At 56.4% G+C, this 14927-nt stretch overlaps 1 protein-coding gene across 1 annotated transcript; it reads left to right on the forward strand.

The window, feature by feature from the left end:
* Positions 1 to 7849: 7849 nt before the first annotated feature.
* On the forward strand, positions 7850 to 12753 carry PEAK3 (PEAK family member 3; the record flags this gene model as incomplete). Its single annotated transcript, XM_082623218.1, is given in 15 exon segments — positions 7850 to 8024; positions 8027 to 8058; positions 8060 to 8072; positions 8839 to 8850; positions 8853 to 8942; positions 8945 to 9125; positions 9127 to 9175; positions 9177 to 9335; positions 11990 to 12209; positions 12212 to 12235; positions 12238 to 12377; positions 12380 to 12498; positions 12500 to 12651; positions 12654 to 12676; positions 12679 to 12753. Coding segments are annotated over 15 exon segments (1332 nt in total). The 5' UTR covers positions 7850 to 7981.
* Between the last annotated feature and the right edge of the window lie 2174 nt (positions 12754 to 14927).

Below are 14927 nucleotides of genomic sequence, written 5' to 3' on the forward strand. Positions count from 1 at the left end.
CGTAGAGGCCAGGCCCGTGGACAAGCTTGATGATTGACTTGGATTCTGGATCCCTCAAGATCTTTCTGAGATGAGCCAGAGAGAAAGCTGTCCCTCCTGGAAGTTTTGCACAAAGGATTCAGCCAGAAGATGGAAGGGGACACTGGCCATGCTCCCTGGGCTGGAAACATCGGGAGGCCCTGATCCTGCTTCCACAGTGTGCACATGGGCCAACAGGGCTGTGTGGCAGGCTGCTGACCACAGCCAGCCAGGGTGGGGACTCCACCCAACCCCATTCATGGCAGGAAGTGAGTGAGGGCCGAATGGGGTGTCCAGCAGCCCTACACAGAGTCGAACAGAATGGACTAGTTTTGTTCCCTTAGCATCTTCCTCACCTTGGTTGCCACAACAACACCGAGGGCCCCTCAAAATGACATCCAAGTGCCTTTAACATCATCAAGACAGGAGGGAGTATGTTCTCAGCAGTGTTAGGACTTATAGAACGTCAGCATATTGAGATCTCCCAGCCCCCTCTGCTCGCCCCCTGTCCCAACATCAACCAAGACCCCCTAGCCCCTGACCCCCACCCCTACCCTGCTGTATTTGGTTGGAATCCAATAAAAGTGAAAGCAATTTAATAACAAACTTCAGGTTTTTTTAAAATTCTCATGGGAAGCATGGGGGCAGAAAGTAGGGGCTGCTGGGTGTCCCTGAGGGAGATGCCTGGCTTCAGCACCAAAGCTGACCCTGAGTCATAGGGTATTTGTGGAGAATGACCCATGTGATAAGGTTAGAGGTCACACTTCAGGAGTGCCCATGCTGTTCCCTGTGCTACCTGTATTCACTCCCCCGTGAGCTGGGTCCTGTTATGACCCCATTTTACATGTGGGCAAAGGGAGATTCAAGTCCCCAGCTAGGGAGAAGCAGGGTGCTGAGAGGGACCAGTGGCACTGGGCTGTCCAGGGGAACTCTTGCCCTGAGCTTGGTCCAGGGGCAGAGCCAGCGGCAGGGAGGAAAGGAGAAATGAGGTGCAGACCCACTCCCTCCCTGCTGCGCCTCTGGAGCTGGCAGCTTCTTCCCCTGGGGCTTCTCCTGGCCAAGGGCAGCTGAAGGGGGACCCGCACCATTGGTAGCTAGAAACCCAAGGCGGGGCCTCTCAGAGCGGTGTCTGTGGCCTCAGTGCTGTGTGGCCTGGGGGAAGTCGCTGCCCCTCTCTGTGCAGTGTGCTCATCTATAAACTGGAGGATTATGGTCCTCTTTTATGCAAGGAACTCTTCGAGCTTCCTATGGCTGCTGTAACAAAACTTAGTGGCTTACAACAACTGAGATTTGTTATTTGACAGCTCTGGGGCTCAGAAGTCTAAAATGGATTGGCAGCTGGTCCTTCCGGAGGCTCCAGGGGAGCATCGGTTTCCGCCTTTTCCAGCTTCTAGAGGTGCCGCATCCCTGGCTCACAACCCCTCCTGCATCCTCACAGCCAGCAGCGCATCATCTCCCGTCTCTCTCTGCCTCTGACCCTCCCGCCTCCCTCTTATAAGGACCCTGTGATGACGCTGGGCCCCCTGGGAATCCAGGGTCATCCCCATCCTCATCTAATCAGTAACCTTCACTTCCCCCTCCCGTGCCACATAGCACATTCACAGGTTCTGGAGATGGACATCTTTGGGGACTGTAACCCTGCGTGCCACAAAAAACTGAGGCATTTTTCTCAGAAATGCGAAGTCATGAGAAATTTGGGAGGATCTGGCATCCCGAGCCCTTGCTCAGGGCGATGCCAGGGATGCAGAGAGCCCGACCCCAGCTCCCGCAGCGCTCCAAAAACACTTCTCGAATAAAAGAACAGCTTTACTATCTGCAGAGGGTTTGACCCTGATGTGGGGTGGCCGGCCAGGGCTGACACACAGGGGCCACTTTTCAGGGTGAGCTGAGGCAGTCGGTCCCCATTTCTAGGCCTCAAGGGAGGACTGTCCATTGGGGCTCAGTGGGGGTGGTGGGCACATTGGGGTGCTGAGCAGATGTCAGCTGGCATCTGCTCTCCTCCCCCACAAAGGGCCCCCGACCACTCCAAGGAGGGGTCATCTTGAGGCAGGCAGGGGCGTCCCTGGGCACCAGCTGCCCCCACCCTGCCTGTCCTGGGTGGAGAAGTCCCCAGGGATGTCATTGCTTGTCCCAGCCTGGCCCTTCTGCCCACCCCCAAACCCCACCTCTGGGTCAGGCAAGTGAGGCACTGACCTGGCACCCAGAACTCAGTCATCAAGATCAATATTCTACAAACAAAATGAATTCATGCCCTGAGTCCACAATGGACACAATATCAACCCTTTAGATAAAGACAGGATCCACTCTGCCTTGGCCTGACCTTGCCTCACCCCCCACACCCTAATCCTGGCCCTGGTGCCAATAAAACTTTATTTACAAAAACCGCCGGCCAGCCCGAGGGCCATAGTTTGCAAATAAGATTTTTTTTAATATTACATTATTATATTACAATGTTATTTATCTTGATTACTGGGTGGTTGTTTTTTCAATCACGCTTTTAATGAAAAGATCATAAAATAACAGTTTCTCATCACTGTACATTAAGACTGCACACTTCTAAATGGAGAGATCGGTGAACTGCTTTACTATGACACTTGAGGGTTGCATACCTGCAACTCTGACCTGAATTCATCCAAACTCTCGAGGGAAGTGAACTTGGTGTGATGACTGACCGTAGCGGTGGCCAGTACAGGAGTGTGATCATGGTCCCCGCTTCCTGGGAAGGGCGCGTAGCAGGACATGATTCCCTCTTCCAATTCCCGGTAAACAAAACAGCTATAACCCCATCCCTCCCCCTCGCCCTCAAGGTATTTGTGAATGGGCCAGTGCCCAACCTGGGGTCTCCCAACAGGGGAGGGGGAAAGCAAGTGATGGGTGGGGGACAGAGAGGTTCCCCTCAGCACCTGGCCCCACCGGGGCCCCGCCAAGTGGAGGCGGGGAGCCCTGGGGATCCTCCCTGCCCTGAGTGAGGTCTGTTATGCAGCATATTTGAGGTCAATAAATTACAGCAATAAATAGCAAGGTGAGGTAAGGGGAGGGGTTCCTGGTAGAAAATTAAAGTGGGGTGACAAGCCCGGGGCAGGGTGGGTCATCCTAGGCAGGGGGTCCCGGGCAGCCTCAGTCCCCACAGCACACACCCACCCCGATTTGGAACGTCAGACTGAGGTCAAGCCCTGCTCCACCACCCACTCCTGGCATTGGGTTCACAGGTTCAGTGATGCCCACCCTGGCTCTGGGGAAGAGTGAGGGCCTTGGTCCCTGCAGGGGGCCGGCAAGGCTGGGATCCCTGGTCTGTTCTGAGGCCTGGCGCCTCTGCTTTCGTCCCCTACCCCCCACCCCACCAAGCCAAGGGGACGGGACGGATGCGGCCGCCTCTGCCCTGAACCCTGCCCTCCCGGCTGCCCAGGCCTCACCCCGACTCCGGACAGCCGCGGGCAGGGCGGCTGGGGTCCTTGGTGGATCGCATTCCTGCACACGGCCAGTCCAGTGCATTCTGACGGGTGGGAGTCGGGGTAGCCCACGGCTGTGTGAGGTTCTGAAAGTCCATCTGGGTCCAGATTGTTCGTTTCACAGGCTAAGGTGTGTGGCTATGCTGCGAGTCTCTGAGATTCATATTTGCTTAAAGGTTCCTCTTTCCTTCTTCACCTTTTCTGCAATCCTGGAGGAGCCCCGGCGGCGGTGGGCTGCGTCTGGCGGGAGCGTGCCGTGGCGGAGCCCGGTCTGCCGCTCGCTCGCCCCAAGTCTGAGAAATAAATACATTCGTCACTGCACAGACATTGATACAAAAACAACACTGTTCAGAGCGTTTGCACCGTCCGTGCAGTGTTTGCCCAGTGAGCCCCTCCCACGGCCGGGGTGGAGATGGGGGTCCCCAGGAGGCGGAGACCCGCTGGAGCCCACGGAGCTGTGCAAAGTTCCTGGCTTTTTGGCGTGAGAGGGACCCTCACATCAACCCACCCGAGGGTCGCAGGCAGAGCAGCGGGATGGGGGCGCACCTCCATCCCAAGGGCCCAAGCCCAGGCTCAGGTCCTGCGGCCACAAGTGACAGCCACCCCTGCTGTGCCAGCTGGCAGGACCGCCAGGGTCTGGCCAGGAGGCCTGGGGCGGGCCAGCACGGGCCCAGGCTCTTTGGTGCCAGGTGGGCTGGGAGAGGCCGGGCTGGGAGGAGGGCTCAGGGGCCTCCACGCCCACCCCAGGGCCTACTCAGAGGGGCTCCGGCGGAAGCTGGGATTCACTGGGACTGGCCTTTTATCTGCTGAGGTCTGAAACTGTAAAAGTTTATGTAAACAAACAATGAGATAAATACATTAATACTTTCTTCTGAGCCCATTGAGGTTCCATATGCATTCAAAATGTGCTTTGGTTTAAAAAATAGGTTTTGTGAATTTGGGTGTGAGCTATTTTTTTTCCTTTTTTTTTTTTTTTTTGGTCGTTGTTTATCCTCTTTCCTACATGACATCTGCAATTTTCTGTTTCCTGTTTCTCCAAAACATTCAGGAGTTCAGCGACTAAGCAGAGAACCGTAAGCCGCCCTCTGGCCTCCAACAGCCTAATCTCCTGGTGAGGCTCTAACACACGTCCATGCACACACTCACAGCACGCACTCCACGTGAAACCAAAGGAAAAGGAAAACAAAACCAAGTGTCGTGTTAACCCCGGCCGTCCCACAAACCCTTAAAGTCTTAACTAGGAAACTAGTGTTTTGCTTTCTTGTTCAAATACAGAGAAGGCTCGATATATGATATAATACTCAGGTGGGTACAATACTACATTGCACGAAGGTCGTCGAGTGAGGGCCTCTGCACCCAGTCCCTGAAGCTCTGCCTTGAACCACCTGCTTCACCGGGGTCCACGCCCAGGGGTGTGTGTGCAGCTCCCGCTACAGACTTCTGTCGTGTGGCTTAAGTGCTGACGGAGTAGGGGGGTCGGAAGAGCAGAGGCGCTGCAGGGGCCCCGCCCGACTTGCTGGAACACGAGTCCCCAGAGGGGAGAGGAGCGGCCCGAGGCCGGGGGCACCCCAAGGGCTCAGCAGGGCCCCGCGTGGCCCTTGTGCCCTCACTCCTGACACCTACCACTCGGGTCCCTGAACTCAGGCTCTGGTTTCAGCTGGAGGGTCTCTGGAGGGGTGGAGGGTAGGGGTAGGGGATGACTCCGGAATTTTTTGGTCTGAACTTAAAGTAGAAAGAAATAAAAACCTGAAGCAAAACGAAGAAGATAAAGCCGCTGGTCCAGCCCTGTGGCTGCAGCAGGCTGAGGACAGTGGGGCCGACCTCTCGACCTCGGCCTGGTCTTGTGAGCGGGGCTCTGGGCCCATGGAGGTGTCTGAGGCTGGCAGGGAGCCCAAGGCGAGAGGTGAGGGTAGGGTGGGATTCAGGGCTGAGCCCATGGGTGGCAGCCAGCCTCTCCCCAGACCGCCCAGAGATGCCAAAGCAGAGCAGCTCCCCACCCTGCCGGTGGGTGGGAGAAGATGTACACACCCCTGTGGTCAGCCCCTCGGCACTGGTCAGGTAGGGGCTGGGGCTCTCCCGAGGTGAGGCTCTTACAGGCCCAGGGGACGGGATGGGGAGGTCTCACTTCTGCCCCATCCTGGCCTGGCCGGGAGCCACCAGGAACTTGTCCCACCGTGTGGCTCCCGTCTCCCGGCACCTGCTCCTGTGCCGGGGGCCCCCCAGGGGCTGGAGCACCCATACCCCAACTCCGGCCCAGATGAGAGGCAGCTCGGGGTCCCTGACAGCAGCACGCTCAGAACACCTTCAGGGTGGCCAGCTGGCCACACGCGCACGGAGGAAGTACAGGTGCCCCTTCTGAGAGGGGGCACAGGCAGGGGGCACAGGTGGGGGGCCCAGGAGGGCGACAGGAGGAAAACACAAGTGTCACAGCCACAACTGCCACCACCAGCCAACGTCCTGTTCTCGCTAATTCAGGAGGTAGCGAAAGGTCAGAGGTCTCTCCACCTTGATGGTTTTTTTGTTTTGTTTTGTTGGCATCACCTTAAATTCTGTGCCTGAGGTGAGTGCCTTGCTTGCCTCACCCTAATTAGTCCTGGATGGGAGGCGTGGCCCAGCTGGGTGACCCCACAGGGTCTCATGAAGGAAGGAATAAGCACTCATGGTCAGCAGGAGTTTGGGCAGTAAGCAGGCCACTTCCTTGGCACCTCTGGTCCCTTCTGTTCCACCTGGAGCAGCCCAGGATTTGCGGAATCCTTGTCCCATATAATTGGCAAATCCTTCCTCGAGCCTGCCATTCTCCGACTGCATGATTCTGAAATCTGCCCAAATCACGGGCTGCCCCATGGATTAAGACAAAGAGTATAAATTCTATGAAATACAGAAGCTGAGTGCTGGGAAAGACAAAATATTGAATCAAGTTACAGACCCTCATGCTTGAAAAGCTGGCTATTAGCAGGTCAGTGGGGCCCAAACTGTGGGCCCACTGGAGACCCACTTGGAGGACTCCGTGAGATGGATCTGTCTTCTTTCCCACACCCAGGGGGCACCCAGCGATGGCCTGTGGACCCCTCTGCCCAGCCTGGACCTGCTATGTGACCATGCATGGACTCCAGCCCTCTCTGGGCTCACTGCCCCTAAGGGAAATGAGATGGGGCGGAGGGAGAAACTCAGAATGAAAGACACTCAAGCTAGGAAGCAAGAACATCTTTGCATCTTCGCATCTGCAGTGATTTCTTGGTTCTTCCGTTACTGAGGGGAAGAGGCTGGGTTTCAGCTGAGACACCTCTCATGCCTCCGGGCAGGTAGGGCAAGCCTCAGGCCCCCAGACAGCTTCGACAGTGTGTGCTGAAGCTAGAATTTCACACTGTCTGGCTTTCCCTGGATTTTCACCCTTCTTGATTTTCTGTGTATGGTAATTCTATATCAAATGCCTTTTTCTAAATCAATGCATTAAGGTGGTAGGGGGAAGGGAAGTGAGTTGATTAAATTTTTAAAGAAAAATCCAGCTTCTGTGGCTGTCAGGAGGCAGCAAGCAGGTGCCACTTTTCTTTATTTGCTGGAACAGAGAGGGTTGGTGACTGGCCCAACATCACATAGCAAGTCAGAGCGGAGCTGGGGCTCAAATGGAGTGGTACCTGTCAAGGGTCCTGGGATGGGTGGGAGGTGGGGGCACGCGCAGTGGAGGCTTCTCAGATGATCCCGCAGAAGGGGAAGCGGCTCTGGAGGAAGTGAAAGCCACAGATGAAAGGGTCACCTGGTCAAATCTCTCCCTAAACAGTCACTGCTGGGGTTCCCTGCCCTCCCCAAAGGCGGGGGAGTCTAAAAAGTCTCGATTCTCCCCATCTCTCAGGGCTCCCCTCTGCCACCCACCTCGTGTAGACTTTGGGACCTCCGCCTGTCTTCCCATCTCCTGCCACCCGCTTTCAGCCCTGGAACCGGGTGGCCTTCATGAGGAAGTAATGCAGAAAGCTCCCCCTCCTGACGGGGCCTGCGGTCTGACAGTTGCCTGGGAGTTTCCGGTTCCCTGCCAGCAACCGGTCAGACAGTCCGGGAGGCCAGGGGCTGCAGCTATTGGGAGTTTGTCCTCAAGATCCCCCTGCCCCGAGGTCACTCCAGTCCTGAAGGTAGGGCGCTCCTGGAGGGGGGCTGGGGCAGGAAGTGGGCAGAAGCAGCTGCTTTTCAAGGTTGGGCAACCTGGAATCTGGGTGGGGCAGAGCTGGGGCCCAGGCTGCTGCTGGCAACCACACAGCTTGAGGGGGCTGAGCTCTGGGGACAAGGCCTAAGCATGGGTTCCCTGGGTATTGTCACAGGCCCCCAGCTTCTTCCCCCACCCCCTTGAGGTCTTGTCCACACAGCTGGACATTCTGTCCATGTCACAAAAGTACAGGTCTCGCCGCCCTGAAAGGCTGATGGGCGACATTTGCCCAGAGAGGTCAAGCAACCCTCCCAGGGCCACACAGCAGGTGCTGGGCCCCTCCCACACATGCCCTACACTCTGACCTTCCCCCAGCAGCATGAGCAACGCAGAGCCACCCACCGAGACCCCCCCCCCCCCGGGGCCAACGCCCCGACCTGGCTGACCCAGCCCACCGTACAGCAACCTTGGTGAGAGCCTGGGAGGGGCCCCGGGTCGGGGTGGGACAGGTGGTCGGTGAGGCAGCCAGAGCAGAAAGGTTGAGTGTTTCATTATCATGTAAGGAATGCTCTGCCCCATGATGGTTTAACTAGATTACAGCAGGGATTTGTTGTTGTTGTTGTTTCATTTTTGCTGTGCAGCTTGGCATGTGGGATCTTAGTTCCCCCACCAGGGATCAAACCTGTGCTCCCTGCATTGGAAGAGCCGAGTCTGGACCACCAGGGAAGTCCTATAGCAGCTTTTTAACTACCTTTAATAAAACTCTTTGTTTAAAAAAAAAAAAAAAAGCTGGATAACCAGCTTCTAAAAATGAGGAAACTGGAGTTCAGAGAGGCTCAGTCACCTCCCCAAAGCCACACAGGGAAGTGGGGGTCACCTGTGCTGGGCCAGATGTTTCTCTGCCACTGACTTGTCACTCCTCTGAACCTTTGTTTCCTCATCTGTAAATTGGAGATGGCATCCTTACCCCACAGGGCATAGGGTAGTTGGAGTTGGTATTTTTACCTTTTTTTTTTTTCGGCCGTGCTGCGTGGCTTGTGGAATCTCAGTTTCCTGACCAGGCATTGAACCTGGGCCACGGCAGTGAAAGCTCCAAGTCCTAACTACTAGACCACCAGGGAGCTCCCCATTGTTTCCATTCTAGAGATGAAGGAATTATGGCTGAGGGTGGAGCCATGCGCACAGGACCCCACTCTGCGTGTCCTCACGCCCTTCCCCCACTCCCTCCCCCAACAGGTGAGGTCCGTGCCGCCTGCTGCCCTCCAAGGCCTGCTGCTCACAGACATCTGAGCGCCCCGCTACTGACCCGCAGCCCCTGCCCAAGAAGACCCTGACCAGGGCCAGTCGCTGCCCACCCACAAGTGCCCCAGCCCCGGCCCCACTCGAGCAGGGCAGCCTCAGAAGCCCCTTCTGGGATCCCGCAATGTGGACGAGAGCCAGGCAGGCGACGACAGGGCGGGGACAGCCTGTCCCCCTGCAGAGCTGCCCTTCTGCTCGCTGGACACGGAGCTGGGCCTCTCCCTCCGCCACGCTGGAGGCCCGGCAGCTGGAGGGCCTCCGCGCCGTGTACACCCCAGCTGCACGCCCGGCTCCTGGGGGGCCTCCCGGGCCCTTGCCACCCCGGCCACCACTTCCGCCTCCTGGACAGCTCGCCCTGCGTGGAGAGCTGGGACGCCCTCTACCGCCGCCTGGTGCAGACAGACAAGGAGGCGTGGCACCTCCTGGCTGCCAAGGTGACCCCGCCTTCGCCCCCCTCCTCGGAGGTTTCCCCAGTGTCCCATCCAAGGCATAACCCAGGGCTGTTTAGACTCAGGCCCGATTGCTTATTTTGCAACTAACATACGAACTAACACCCTCAGCCCTTGGAACCGCGTTTCTCAGGTGTGGGGTGACCTACATTCAAATCACCTGGGAGTCTTGTTAAACTCTCCCCCACGACTCTCAGGGGCCCAGTAGTCTGCATTTTAACTCACTCACCTGTGAATTCTGGCGCTAGAAACCCACAGCCGGCTTGATAGCTCCCACCTTCCATCATCATCTTCAACAAAATATACTGAGCACTGTTCCTTCATGTCTTGTGCTGTTCTAAGGACTTTTAGACACTTTCATTCAGCTAATCCTCATGCAAGCATCACCACGTTTCGTTATAAGATGCTTCTGTTTTATGCACCACCAAGAAAAAGAAAAGAAAGATTCCCATCAAATAAACCAGACTACCAAGTGTCAGACACATCACCATTTTGGAGGAACGTCACCCATTGGGCAGAATGTGTTATTATGGACCCATTTTACAGACCGGAGCATGGAGGGAGTAAGTTGTTGCTGGCTGTGAGTTCTTCAGTTGACACCTCCGTCCTGGTTCCATCCATCTCAGAGACCCCTGAGGAGTTTATTTTTAAGTTTTAAATTTTAAATTACACACTCCCAGAGCCCCACCTCAGCATCTGTCCTTTTTAACCCCTGCCCCAAGGTGATTCAAATGTAATCCCCAGGGCTGATACTCTCCTACTTTCTAGAAAGAGCTTTACTGTTCAGTACTGCAACTGCTGGCCATGGGTGACTTCTGAGCGCTTGAAGTGGGGCTGGTGCCAATTGAAATATACTTTGAGTACCAAATACATACCAGGTCTCCAAGACTCAGTATCAATAATAATAACAATAGGGGCTTCCCTGGTGGCTCAGTGGTTGAGAGTCCGCCTGCCAATGCAGGGGACGCAGGTTCGTGCCCCGGTCCGGAAGGATCCCACATGCCGTGGAGCGGCTAGGCCCGTGAGCCATGGCCGCTGAGCCGGCGCGTCCGGAGCCTGTGCTCCACAACGGGAGAGGCCACAACAGTGAGAGGCCCGCGTACCGCAAATAATAATAATAATAATAATAATAATAACAATAATGTAAAACATCTCACTAATACTTTTTTCATTTGGTGACCTGTTGAATGATAACATTTTGGATAAATTGGATTACATAAAATAGATTATGACAGTTACTTTCAAGGTCATAAAACTCAGCATCAAAGAAAACAAGCCTAATTAAAAACTGGGCGGGGGGACTTCCCTGGTGGCGCAGCAGTTAAGAATCCGCCTGCCAATGCAGGGGAAACGGGTTCGAGCCCCAGTCCGCGAAGATCCCACATGCTGCGGAGCAACTAAGCCCGTGTGCCACAACCACTGAGCCCACGTGCTGTAACTACTGAAGTCCGTGCCCCTAGAGCCCGTGCCCTGCAACGAGAAGCCACCGCAATGAGAAGCCCGTGCACCACAACAAAGAGTAGCCCCCACTCACCGCAACTAGAGAAAGCCCGCACGCAGCAACGAAGACCCAACACAGCCAAAAATAAAATAAAAATAAATTTATATTTTAAAAACTGGGCAGAACACCTGAAGAGACATTTTTCCAAAGAAGACAAACAGATGGCCAACAGGCACATGAAAGGATGCTCAACATCGCTAATCAGAGAAATGCAAATCAAAACCACCATGAGGTATCACCTCACACCTGTCAGAATGGCCATCATCAAAAAGATCACAAATAACAAATGCTGTCGAGGGTGTGGAGAAAAGGGAACCCTGTACACTGTTGTTGGGGATGTAAAATGGTGCATCCACTGTGGAAAACAGTCTAGAAGTTCCTCAGAAAACTAAAAATAGAACTACCATGTGATCCAGCAATTCCACTCCTGGGTATATATCCAGAAAAAACTGAAAACGCTAATTAGAAAATATATATGCGCCCCAATATTCATAGCAGCATTATTTACAATAGCCAAGATATGGAAGCAACCTAAGCGTCCCTCAATAGAAGATGTGAAATATATCTACAATGGACTACTACTCAGCCATAAAAAAGAACAAAATAATGCCATTTGCAGCAACATGGATGGACTTGGAGGGTATTATGCTTAGTGAAATAAGACAGAGAAAGACAAATCCTGTAAGTTTTCAATTGTATGTGGAATCTAAAAAATAAAACAAACTAGTGAATTTTTTTTTTTAGAAGAAAGAAAGAAAGTTACTTTCACCTCCTTTTCACTTTTTAAAATGTGGCTACTGGAAAATTTGAATTACACCATGGCCCGAGTTGCATTTCTACTGGACGGCCCACCTCTGGCACCTTAGCTGTCATCTCCCTTGCTACCAAGTGGCACGCATCCGCCCCTTTGGCAGAGTGGGAAGTCCGATCCCCTAAACACTCTCCTCCCTGGTGTAGCTTTCCTTAAAATCATACTGGCGACCAACATCCGAATTAACACGAATCCCCCGCTTCTGGAGGGATACAGCGACGGTGGGCAGGTTGGGTTGGGTGGGAAGTCTTCAGAACAGGTAGAGGCACTGGGCGAGCTGTGCTGGTTTGGTGGCGGGGAGCTCTGAGGCGTCCCTCTGTCCCGCAGGTGCCCAATCCAGGAGCTGACGAGCCCCACCCGTGTGGCCTAGGGCCGCAGGCCTCGCTGGCCCTGCATTTCAAACTCCAGGAGCTGTGTGGTCTGGTGCCCGAGGGCGCACTTCCCGAGACGCCCTGGAGCAGCCCCGTGGCGCTGGCGGCGGAGGTGCCGGAGCTCACGGTGGTCCAGTGGCTTGTGGAGACAGGCACGCAGCCGCCCGAGGAGTTCACGAGGCCGTGGCCCTGCTGCTCCTGCAGCCCTGGAGTGCCCGGAGGCGCGGGCTGCGGCCCTGGCCGAGCTGCGGCCCGAGAACCTGCTGCTGGCGGCACCGTGGGGCTGCTCAGCCGCCAGGCCCCAGCGCCTGCTGCTGGCAGACTTCGGCCGCGTCCCCCCGCGGCACCCCCGGCCGCCCACGCGCGGCAGCTGGGCAGCCCACTCCGAGAGCTTCTTGGCCCGGGCGTACCCTTGGCCACGTCCTTGGCCGTGGGCCTGGAGCACCTGGCGTCCCAGCTGGCCCGCGCGGCCCTCGGCGGCCCGGACGCGTGGCGCGTTGCAAGTGCTGCTCTGGGGGCCCGGGCCCGAGCTGCGCGGCCGCGGAGCCCCGCTGGGGTCCTGGCTGCGGATGCGCCGCGCGCTGCTGGTCCTGCACCTAGCCGAGTGGGCCGTGGGTGGGGGGTGCCCAGCCTGGAAGACTGGCTGTGCTGTGCTGTGAATACCTGGCCAAGGCCACTGAGGACTCCTTGTACCTCGCCCTGGAGCTGCTGTGTAACTGATCCTTCTGGTGAGCAATGCACCTGTTCCAGGGCCTCTCTAGGAGGCACTTCCCCCTTCCCAGGGCTGGGGCTGGTGATAGGGTGGATGCCCCCTTCCAGAAGGGACCAGAAGGCCAGCAGAGGATGCAGCTGGGAACTTGGGCCCAAGGCCCCCTAAGAATTCAGGTGCCCCCCTTCCAAGGCTGGGGGCTAATGACCAGTGCCTGCTGAGGCTTTCTGATGCCCACCCCTCTTCCAGGTGTGGAACCCCCCGACAATTAATGTCTCTCCCAGTGTGTAGAACCGCTCCCACCACCTTCCAGCAGAAGCCAGGATGCCCTTCTAATGCTGGGGTCTGATGGCCACTGTCTCCATGACCGTGTGGACACTCCTCCGAATGGTGGCATCAGAGGTATTCCTGGCCCTGGAACACCCCCTTGTGCTGTGAACGACCTTGTCAAGAACTGCTTGGGGTCTACAGGGGGAGGGAGGCTCCCTGGAACCTGAGACAGCCAGCCCACCCCAGTGGGGTCTGGGCTCACCTGCCCAAACATGCCCATGCCCTGCACCCCCTACTCCCTCCACCCACCGTGGCCTCCTTGCTGTTCCTCTGTGACACTAAATTCCGTCCAGCCACCAAGTCTTTGCATGGCCTGTTCCCTCTGCCAGACTGTCCAAATCTCACCTCTTCTAAGCAAATAAAGTTGCCCCTCCTGGGCCCTCTCTAGCTCCGCGCCCTGCCTTCCCCGAGCACTTGTCACCACCTGGAAGTATTTATTCATCTCTACCTGTCACCTGTTCACCTCACCTATCAGGCTGTGAGTTCCCTGAGGGCAGGGGCCAGGCTAGGCGTTTAATTGATGGAATAAACAAAGTGGTATACATCAAGGGACCTGAGGGAGAGAATGAGGTCTCAGTTTATACCTCTGAAAAATGGACATAAGAAGCCATGAGGGGTCCCAATGCCGTAGCCTGAGGTCTCCAGTCATGCCCCTTCACTCACCCCAACCCTACCATGGCGATCCTGGGGGGAACTTTCTGACCCCCAGGTATGACCAGGGCCCTCTCCTGCTCAGACCTCTCCCATGGCGCCCTAGCACCTTCACAGTACAATGGGGCTCTTCTAAAGGCTCTGCATGCTCTCTGGCCAGCCCCTGCTGCCACATCGCCATCTGTGAAGGTGCTTCTGGCCTCCAGGCCTTGCCCGTTGTTCCCTCCACTGCAGACACCCTCCCCCCACCTCTGCTTCAGACTCCTGTACCTCCTCCAACACGACTCCAAACCCCTTTCTTGACCCTTGCCCTGCCAACGTGGACTGGAGTGTGTCCAGCCGTCTCCCCAGACTTTTGAAAGCCAACTCCATTATCACTCAGGTAGCTGAATAGCCCACCCAACCCCCAAATATACTTGAATCCCTCTGAACTCCATCCTCCTCAGTAAGATACCCGCTTGGCAGCCTGTTTGTCAATCGCCGGGCCACGCTCGCAGATGCAGCCAGCAGGTGGCGCTGCAGCCCTGCAGCTCTTCCGCCTTCCGCCTCCACCTCACCCCAGCCCACCGCCACTGCAGTGTCTTTGCCTTCTGGCTGCCTCAGACCTCCCCACCTCTGCCCCAGCCAGGACACCCACCAGCAGCGCTCCTGCCCCAGCACGACACTGTACAAAGGCTAAAGGGTGGGGTGCCCACGGATAGACACCACCCCGCCCCCAAGCTGGAAAAGTCCCAAGCAGCCCCTTCCCCGCCCCATGCCACTTCCCAGGACCCAGTAGTAAACAGCTTCAGACTGGAACCAAGCCGCTCCAGCCAGCCTCAGGCCTCAGCCACCGGCAGGGAATGGCACTGGGGAAAGGCGAGTGATGTGACGGCCCAAAGTGTGGGGTGGGGCAGGCTGCCATCTGCCCTGGAGGCAGCGGGAAGGCGAGGTATGGAGCAGCCAGGGTGGAGCCCCAGGGCCGGGCTGCCCACAGGAGGCCAAGGCTGGCTGTGGCCAGAGGTGAGACCGGGCCCTTGGCTTCCCCACCCCTCTGTAGAAAGAAGGAAGTGTGTGTAGGGGGGTCACTCAGCTCAGGACGCTCGCACAGCTCCCTGAACCCCAGGCAACCCCGAGGCCCCTCTCCCCTTGGCACCGGGCCACCCCTCCACCTGCCCTGCATTAAGACAGTGCCCCTGTCAACACCACTGAGCCAACACAGGTC

The sequence above is a fragment of the Mesoplodon mirus genome (genome assembly GCF_964341445.2).
Source record: "Mesoplodon mirus genome assembly, chromosome: 5".
Taxonomy (NCBI): Eukaryota; Metazoa; Chordata; class Mammalia; order Artiodactyla; family Ziphiidae; genus Mesoplodon; species Mesoplodon mirus.